Here is a 10,456-nt window from a genome sequence, read left to right on the forward strand (position 1 = left end):
ACGCCACCTCTAGCCTCAACTCCAGAGCACTCAAATGTGCTGCGTTCCCATCCACAATCTGACTCACACAGACACCCACAAGCAACCATGTTCACAGTGCACACTGTTAAAGAATAACATGCTGCTGAGTGTAAAGATAACTACAGAAAGCCAGCATTCTGGATAAGGAAATACTCTTGGGAAGTAAATTAAGTTAAACATGTGACATGTAAATAGGAGCTACCTCAATGACATGGTTTGTGCTGGACCTGGCCCTTTCTGCAGGGCCATCCCAGATGTTCCCCTTCCTTTTCTGAACCTGTTTGTGTTGGCTTTTAGGACTCTGCACACTTTACTCCTGCTAACCAGTGGTAAAGTGCTGGTGCTCTTCCTTCTAAACCTGGAAAATAGTTTTCTATACCAGATTGAGCCAATTAATCTACCTAGTAAATGGTACTACATGTACCCAGGACCTGTAAGTTAACTACTACTATGGGCTGCGGCACTCGATGTGCCTCTCTCTCTGCCCACCTCTAAAGCAGCCCTACACAACATGTCTACGGGACGGCCCCTGCAGCCAGTGAGTACGTTTTTAAAATGTCCGTTACAACTGGCCAAATTAATATTTTTCCAGCCTCAATCTTCCTTTTTATTACTCAAATGTCCTCCTTAAGGTAGGCCCTAAAGGCTCGTAGGGCAGGGTGCAGGGTATTTAAAAGGTAGAACGTGTGTACTTATGTTTTACATGCCCCAGCAGTGAAAAACTCCTAAAGTTGTTTTTCACTATTGCAAGGTTTGCTCTCCCGTAGACTAACACTGGGTTATCTTATTATACTTAATAGCCAATAACTTCAGTTTGGGAGCTGATAGAGAAATACTACTCCCACTCATATGAATTGTAATTCTAAATCATCTTTAATTGTAAATTGGCATTCAGAAAATACAAGCTTTAGAAAGTTGGCATTTTTCTGCCTGCACCAAACATGACTCTTTGGTCAGTGTCCAGAGTCACATGAATGTTAATGGGTCTCCTGTAGTGTGGTGTGTATTTTTTCCAGACAGGGAACTAAAGGGGCTTGGGTGTGGGGAGGGTGCTCCTCTTCTGAACAGGATGGCCAGGGGGTTGAACTCAGATTGTTTGGAGCTTCGAAGGGTAGCCTGAGGGCTATACCCATCCCCTTCTTGACTTCAGGAGATGCCCGCCCTGCCACTGGCAATAGCAGCCCACACCTGGACCTGCCTGCCCTTTGTTCCTCTAGACAGATTGGAGCCAAACTTAAAGAGAAAAGAAAATAATTGACCAGAACTGGTTTAGGGGGCGAGCCCCACAAGCAAGCCAGCATTAGGCATAAAAGTAGCACCCCCATAAACTCTTATCAGAATACTCCTGGAGCTGTGGAGATTCAGAAGAAGGACTGCCTTGCTGCCTGAAGAAGGAAGACTTGATTTGCTTGCCTTGAATCCAGGACCACAGAAGTGACCCCGAAGGGTCAGTTAGCTGACCTCCTATTTAAGGTACAGGGACACAACAATCTTCTAGAGGCCTTATCTACAAATGCCCACCTAACCAGCACCAACTGGACCTGCCTGGACATTGCTTTTGGCCTCTGCTGGAGCCTGACACCCAAAAGGTGCTTTCCCAGAACCTGGATCCTTCGCTGGTGTCAGAGTGTACTCTTCTAACCTGCAAACTGGAGTCCATGTGAAAATGTAGAGTTTCTGAACTCTTTGCATTAAAAAGAACTGTTCCCTGTCTCATTGCAAATGCGACAAGGCTTTACCAAGTCCAATGCGAGCTCTCTATCGATTGCCAACTCGACCTTCGCGGCTACAGACTCTGCACTTCATCCATACAATCCTCTTTGTGACAACAGACTCACGTTTGCCACCAACACGAAGCTCCAACCAGTTACTAACTCTTTGTGGCAACAATGATATCCTCATGGTCACCCACCAACGCAAAGCTCCGACTGAGGCTCCTGCGTGGAACTGGACTAAGTTAGAAGGTAAACTTTCCATCTGGACGAACCTGGTCCTTGTGTCCTGCCGACACTTGTTCTCGGTCACCTAAACTTTTCACTTTTACCAGGTCAGCGCAACCAGATAACCGCGATTGGTGCTTTGTGCTTCTTGGCGCTATTTTTACTTGAAACTTACAAAATTCATAACTTTGGTTTTAGTGATTGGATTTTTGTCATTTTGGTGCCATTTTAATTATTACATTTTTCTCTATTTACCTAAATTTGCTTGTGGTCTTTCTTGGGTTGTGTTTTTACTTTATTACTGTTTGAGTGTTGCATAAATACTTTACACAGGAAACATCCATTACAATGCAGTCATTACAACACACTACCTTTACAAAGCAACTGTTACAACACAACTGCCTTTACATCGCATGCCATTGCAATGCATGCCATTACAACGCATGTCACTACAACGCATGCTATTACAATGCATACAATTACAGCGCATGCCATTACAACGCATTATAAGGTAATTAATGGAAATTGTATTTGTTTTAGGGTGGGTATGGGTTTTGGGGTAGATGGTAATAGTAATTTTTACCCCTACACTATCCAACACTTTCCCTACTGTTGCACTCACTGGAGTGGGTATAATAATTGTTATCCTTGCACTATCCAACACTTACCCTACTGTTATACTCACTGGAGTGGGAATAGTAATTTGTACCCCTACACTATCCAACACTTACCCTACTGTTGCCCTACAAGTATTATGCGTAGTAATGGTATGCATTGTAATTGTATGCGTTATAATGGAATGCGTTGTAATGGTAGTTTTAAAAAATGCGTTGTAATGGCATGCGTTGTAAAATCATGCGATGGAATGGTAGTTGCGATGTAAAAACTGCGTTGTAAAAGCATGCGCTGTAATAGTTTGCGTTGTAACATCATATATTCACTTTACACATTGCCTCTAACTTAAGCCTGACTACTTTTGTACCAAGCTACCAGAGGGTTCAGCACAGGTTCATTTATTGACTTTTGTGGTTCACACAGACACGGTTGATGTTTATTATTAGAATGGGGCTTACCCCTACCAGCTAATAACCCAATTTCTTATATTTTGTCCTAATGGTTTGTCCAGCCATTGTTCAAAAATCTATCAATACTTTTACCTGTAAAGTTAAAGGCAGAATATAGAGCCCAATAGGTAACCGTTTCAATGCCAGATTTCAAATACTGCCAGGTTTCCGGCCTGGAAGGACCCACCCACCCTACTTAATGCTCTAACACCACTCCTTTTTGCGTCGAGGGCTTATTTTTCATCATCAGACTTTGACCCAGAGTAAGAGAGAAAAAGACAGAGAAGAGAAAAAGGAGATGGAAGAGGACGATAGGAAGATAGGAAAATAGTGAAAAAGTGAGAAAGCAGGAACTAAAAAGAACCAAGAGTCAGATAAAGAAAAGTATACGGTGGTGGGGGAACAAAGCGTGAGAGAAAATTAAGATTAGGCAAACTTTATACTCCACAACTGCAACATCTTGCAGCACTGGAAATGGGCTCCCAAAAAACACTATGGGCCCTTATACTTATATATTTTATTAACCAAGAAATGGCACCCTTTCTGATGTCTGTCAGTGGCATGAAATACGAAAGAGACCAAAGCATTTGAAACCGATCGTGAAGATATGTTGGCAATTGGTGTAGCCTTAAACACCAAAATCAGACACTCACATCTCAATGAATACTCCATCAAAAGAGGACTTTGCCAGAGCACAATCCCCTGTAATAAGAAGATGATCAGACTCTGTCTTAGGTAGTAACCTGGCACCCAGAGAGTAACTCACCAATGCAGAGAAAGTGCCGTGAGGCCATATCAGTGGTGGAATGTGCGCTGTAGATGGCAACATATGATTACATAAATTTGCACCATACCTGGCAATATTTACTGACAATTGCACACATCGACCAATGAAGATAGGACATTGGCATCACCAGACCCAGGGCCTCATTTACAATATTTTGACACTCTGCAGCGCAGCAAGCTTTCCTGCTGCACTGCCGTGTGTCAAAATAAAAGGGCAGAAATGCGCCATATCTGCAAGATGCGACAACAAATGATGGAAGGAATGCTAAATGAATCAAACATTCACCCCAGTCAAGAGATCTGGGTTAAATCCATTGTTCTTTTGCCCACTATGCCACCCCAGTTTGGACCCAGCCATATGCAAATCAGTGGCTGGTATGTATTTTTATAGCATGCCTGTGCCTCAAAGAGCAGTCAGTAATACAGTAACACAAAAGGTGTCATTCAAAAGTGCATGCTCACTCCTGGGTGATTTCATAGGGCTATTGACAGATTGCAGGTGCATATCACTGCCCAGCCCAATGGTACTCATTGTATTAACCTATTAAAATACGCTAGCACGTTTGAAACTAGGATCGTGGGTCAAACATGATTAATTTATTTCCATAGAACTCAAAGCACAATAAGTTATCTCTGATAGGCAGGCTGACCAGATTTTTGAAAGCCAGACAGGTCACACATAAAAGTAGGACTAAAGCCTTTTGTGTTACTCGCATGTCTGACCTCTCCCAGTTTTTGTGAAGCCATGTGTGCGTGAGTGTGTGTGCGTGTGTGTGTATGTATATATATATGTGTGTGTGTGTTTGTGCATTTGTATACATATGTATGGAGTGTGTGTATGTGTATATACATGTGTGTGTGTGTATATATATATATATATATATATATATATATATATATATATATACACACACACACACACACACACACGCGCGAATTAATCCCCCCCCCCCCCCGAAATGCTTCCTGTGACCTGGCGAAACCGTCGGTAAAGATGAGCACCACTCTTTTGGATAAGAACCTGCCTGGTGTGAAGTAGCGGGCAGCGCCCCAAATTTTCGGTGACAAAGTGAGCCACACACGTGTGATAACTTCTTTAGCTGATGACGGCGTCCGATGTGTATGGTTACTGTTAATGTTGCACACCCACTCTGTATGGCGCCACTCGCACCTGGAGTTCGCACCTGCAAACGCGACAAGCAAGAATTGTACCAGGCTCAAGGCTGGCTCGCCTGGTCGGCGAGAGAGCCGTCTATATTAAACCTGTAAAAAATCATTTTCAAGCGCACTGTGTACACCCCCCCCCCCCACACACACACACTCGATGGGGGGTCTCTCGGTACAAAAAGCAGTGTCCAGTCCTCAATGCACTCATCTTCATCCAGTGGGTGGGCACGTCATTTCTTTTGTTTGTCTATGCTACCGCGTTTGTCCGAATCCAGAACAATGAGAGCGCTTTTTAGACAATGATCCCCGCGAGGCTGGCCTGCTAATGTCAGTCTAGGGGCTGTTAGATGTGTCGTGTCCCTGCCAGGCTAGGTGCCAGAGACTCATATCCTCAGGTCCGGCTATGTGCCAGAGGTACCACATACCTGCCTCGCTAGGTGCCAGAGACTCATATCCTCAGGTCAGGCTATGTGCCAGAGGTACCACATCCCTGCCTCGCTAGGTGCCAGAGTCTGCCATGCTCAGGTCAGGCTATGTGCCAGATGTATCGTGCCCCTGCCACGCTAGGTATCAGAGGCTGCCATGCTCAGGTCAGGCTTGCTTGCCTTGAGTAGGCTTTGTGGCAGAGGTTGTCATGCCCTAGCCAGGGAGGGTACCAAAAGTTGCCATGCTCTGCACAGGCTATGTATTATCGGTGCCTTGCCCGGAGTAGGATGAGTGCCGGAAGTTGTCATTCCTTGGGTAGGTAGGGTGACAGAAACAGTCGCTTTCCACCGTTGAGAGTGGCCCTTGCAGGTCGCGTGTCATAGGTTACCGTGCCAGGGCAGGCTGCCCGGGGGCTGCCGTCCTTAGGTTACGCCGGGTGACAGAGATGCTGTGCTCTTGTTTGGCTGTGTGCCGGCGTTACTGTGCTCATGCCTGACTGGGTGCCAAAGACCGCAGTGCCCGTGGTACGCTCGGTGCCAGATGTAGCCGCGCACTGAGTGAGCACCTGCCGTCCCCAGTGCAGACTGGATGCCCTGCTGAAAACGGCTGTAATGAAGGCGAACAGGGTACCAGAGGCTGCCGTGGCCACGTCAGGACATGTTCCGGGCAGGATGGGTGTAGAGTCGGCTCCCAGCTGAGCGCTTCCCTCCACATCAGTGCCCAATACAGGCATTTGGCACGGGCTTCCATGCCCAGTAAGGACTGGTGGCAGACAATGCCAGCCCTCCAGGTTCGTAGGTCCGAATCTCTGGCTGCCGTGCCAGCCACGCCCCTGCCGGTGCACGGAACAGGCAGCGTGCCAGGGGCTCTCGTGCCCAGAGCGCAGAGGGGGAGAGTGACCCCGTGCTGAGGTCCGCCGGCGCATCTGTCCCGCTGTGCGCCCAGCCATGCCTCTCTCTCCTCCCCCCGCCCCCTCCGCAGTCCCTGCAGCTGCTGCCACGTGTGTCGTGTCTCACGCAGCCACTTACTCATCTCACTCCTGCCTGTGTGTGCCCGTTCCACAAAAATGAGCATTTAAAACACCTACTTTCCCATTCAAAATAACACCCTTCGCTGCGCAGCCTCTGGAAACACCATTACCACTCTGCCGAGCACAGAGTCGTGGCGCGCTCCCCTCACGCTGCACACTCAGCAGTAATTAACTTTTCAGACTGTCTGGAATAAAAGTTGCATGGGATCACGAAAGTACCGCTAACTTCACACATCAGTACACACATGAATGCAATTAATCAGCACAGCTCGATTTCCCAGTTCTGGAAGTGCAGGTCGATGCCCTCACTGTGTGCACATTGACAGCAGCCTTCCCCCATGCACCCCTCACTCACCTGGCAGAAGCTGTGTGCTGCTAGGACCCAGGGCAGAAGCCACCTCATCCCTGTCAGCCGGGGCTAGATACATTGATTGGACCCAGAATGGCACCCTTGTTTTAAAAACCAAAAGAACACCACTTGAGAGAGTTCACAGCAATCCCAGCCTGACAGGTCCCGGCACCCAGCTCTGCCCTTTCCCCGGCTCTTTAGGGTTTTATTAAAGGCGGGTCTGACGTCAGGCAGAGGGACAGGCCCTGCATTTTTTCTCCAAGGAAACTTTTTTTCCTGCCTTGAACTTGCTTTTTTTCTTCCCACCTCCACTATTCTCTGTAATGATGCGTCTGAGGATTCTTAAAGGGAGAGTAACCGTGCACACATTCTGCGGTGCACGGGCCATGGCTCTAGCGTGGCGTGTAGCGCTGCAGGGCAACACTTTTCACTTCTCACAGCTCTGCTGCTGACATGGAACACGAGTGAACGCTGCTGCAGGAATGCCTCCTAGTAGGATCAGATAGCGACGCGCTGTGATACGCTTAGTCTTAACAGCTAGTCCAGATAAGATGATTTCAAGTTATAACACTTTGCTTATTTTGACATTTGTTTTATACATTTTAAATTTGATTTTTAGCGATATGTCGTGAAACATTCGACACCGCCGTTCCCATCTTTGCAGACGAGAAAACAGATGGCACATTTATTTCACAGTTTAAGCAGAACAAAAAGTTCGGAAAGGAGCTCAGATTCAGTGATCTGCCCAAGATAAGAGAGTTTGCTGAGGTGGGTGTAGCCACGATTATAACCAATGGGTGGATTTCCCTCCATCGTGTCCAGGCCCCACTTGCATCTGAGTGCAGGCAAAATGTACTGGTGCGATTGCACGCCTCGTCGGGGTCACTTCAAGGGCATCCTGGGACCTGCTCTTCACAGGGGACGGAGGGGCAAGGGACCCACTGGCTGTACTCCTCTCTTCGCTCGGCTTATCAGAATTCCAGCTAAACCAAGTGACCCACTGCTGGGCCCTCATTAGCCGATCTTGGTACAGCCCCCTCTGTGTGCAGAGGGGGCTGATACATTGCAGTTTGTTCCTGCCTGCATACACTCACACACATATATTCAAGAAAACACCATATCACTTTTTTGTATACCTGTTTGTATTCCATAAATCATTTTGTAGGACAGGTGTAAATCACACTCTTGAAGAGACAATTTACAGTTCAAGAGAAAGGCCTACACAATTTAACAATTCTTATACAATTTATAAAGCAACTCTATTGGCCTGGACACCAACATAAGGTCTTTACCGAGAGAGATTATCCAGTGTTTAAACAGAACTAAAAACTGACACAAACAATAACATGAAGTCTCTTATTAAAGCCTACATCCCCTAATGGAGAGACATCAAAATGATACAACATTTACAAATGTGATCTCCTTAGGCAATTGGCCGATATTCTAACCAGACTCAATTTTCTATGATGGGCTGGCAGGCTCCTGCTCACGAGCGGCCCTCCCATCATCTTTTTGGATAAGCAACCAGGGCAAGTATTACATAAAAAGCTCCCTGTCCCTGTTTGCACCACAGTGTACCTTTAAACTAGTGGGCGGGGCGCAAACAAGGATAGTGCCCCTATTACAAATAAAGCACTGCCCTCAGGTAGCTAAGAAATCACACTGCCCTGAGGGCAGTGCATTAGTGAGAAACAAAGCAGATGTTTGAATCGGCCGCACATCCTTTCTCAATGCAGGCGTGCCAGAGATCTCCTTGTAGGCAGGTGCAGTGAGTGACTGCACCCGCATGCAGAATGTCTGGGGGTCCATGGGCCCTCTTTTTCCTTCTTTCAGGGATTACACTCAGGGGGCACACTGATTGTGCCCCACCTGATTGCGGTGCACAGCCAGTGTGCCTCCTGACAGCCTCTTTGCCTCTGCGCCAGTGTCCGTAATAGTGTGCTGTTGCAGAGGCAAAGTGTTTCCCTCATTAGCACGGGAACGCCCCATGAAAATAGCTCCAGTGCTGTATGTGCACTCGCGTTACCTGTATACAGAAGAGGCGGTACAGGCATCTGTGCCTTCTGAAATACAACAGTGCCCCGGGGTGCAGAAATCATTCGTACATGCCTGTTGCACCCATGGGGCCCTGTTTGTAATATGGTCTCGGAAGACTTTCTCTGTGCAATGGGGTGTAAGCGCCCTGGTCCATGAGGCACCCACTGCATTGTTGGGATCATGCACACCTGCTGATTGAGTAGCTGTTGTTTTGGTGGCCTCGCAGACTCGGATAGCCCATGCAGCTGGGTGTGATCTCAGTGAATATGGAGAGGCAGGTGGCTTGTGCTGCATTCCTACAGCTTCTCACTAGGCCTCACTGCTCAAGTGGACATATGGGTGTTTGCGTCTTGCTTCCTGCAACCACCCAAGTGCAGAATGCCAGAGGGAGAGAGTGTGAATACGATGGTGCCCAAGGGTGGACGGACAGAAACTCTACTCCAAAGAGCTCTATGATGACCGAGTTAATGCTTATCGGAATGTCAACAACTACTGTGTGCCTTGCTACCCTCAGTGCATCTGTGCAGGCTTACACTGAGCAGCCCACAAGCAGCAGTGATAAGTTAAGATATCTTCATTCCTGCTCATGAATTTCAGTGGGGTTATGGTGTGTCTACTCCAGGGATCCTCCTCCTGCCAACTGGCCAGCAGCCAGAGGCCTCCTTAATGGAGTATTTATGTGAGGATTTGCATCAGCCCCTAGGAGCCTCTAGCACCACTGCTTCCTTCTTCCAAAACAACAGCTAAGATTTACGGGCTTGAGGCTTGCACTCCTGCCCAGCTCTTGGGATCTCCTGACCTGTGATTCTTTCTCAGATGCTTCTCATATGTTCTTAATGGCAGACCACACTCTATGTATTCACAATAGGAGGGGCGTGGGCTTGATAGGTCCAGCATACATGCCCCTAAGTATAGTGGTGAAACAAGCATTGTGCAGTTCCTGAGAGGAATGGGCTGGAAGGGGTGGGGGGTGGGGTTTGAGGAAGCAAACTCCAGGTATGGAATGGGAGACGGGAGTGGGATAGCTCCTATAAGGAGCAAGGACCCTCACACACCTGAGAGGTGTCATGCTTCAACATAGGGCAGCTCCTCATTGGGCCGGCCCAACGAGGAGCTGCCCTGTGATGAAGACCCTTTCTCCTTATTGGAGCTATCCCACTCCCGTCTCTAATTCTATTCCTGGAGTTTCCTTCCCTCTCCCCGCCCCCCACCTCTTCCAGCCCATTCCTCTCAGGAAGTGCATACTACTTGTTTCACCTGACCACACTCTATCTCTGTACTCCCAGCCACCCAGGCTGCAGGCATCTTGCAGGGTGACTGTGTGGAACAGCAAGAGTTCAAAGTTCTGGATCCTCTAGAAACTACAGCAGGACCAGGCCAACAGAAGTACACCAGGTCCCATTCATTAGGTCCCTTAGCAAGTCTACTCTTCACTAGACCTGGTGCCATGAGCTGGTGCCATGAGCTTTGGAAATAACCCAGGAGTGTAAGTCATGAGTGGGTGCACCACCAAAGCTTGTGGCAGAGGTCACAGTATTGCTGGTCTATCTTCCTTCTATGAGACTCCTTCTCAACTCTCCCTGCGGGCGCAGGGGCCTAAGAAAAGAGGTGGCGATGGATAAATGGCAAGGCACCG

At 47.8% G+C, this 10,456-nt stretch overlaps 1 protein-coding gene across 2 annotated transcripts in view; it reads right to left on the reverse strand.

Moving 5' to 3' along the window:
* CCN4 (cellular communication network factor 4) overlaps positions 1-7,108 on the reverse strand; it is a 168,809-nt gene extending 161,701 nt beyond the window's left edge. Inside the window, exon 1 of one of the 2 annotated variants that reach the window (XM_085604888.1) lies at positions 6,790-7,108. In XM_085604888.1, coding sequence (XP_085461014.1) covers positions 6,790-6,837 — 48 coding nt within the window. In that variant the 5' untranslated portion in view covers positions 6,838-7,108. The remainder of the gene's footprint in view (positions 1-6,789) is intronic. The other variant, XM_085604889.1, reaches the window with a different exon arrangement.
* Positions 7,109-10,456: the final 3,348 nt, after the last annotated feature.

Source organism: Triturus cristatus, chromosome 5_1, assembly GCF_964204655.1.
Source record: "Triturus cristatus chromosome 5_1, aTriCri1.1, whole genome shotgun sequence".
Taxonomy (NCBI): Eukaryota; Metazoa; Chordata; class Amphibia; order Caudata; family Salamandridae; genus Triturus; species Triturus cristatus.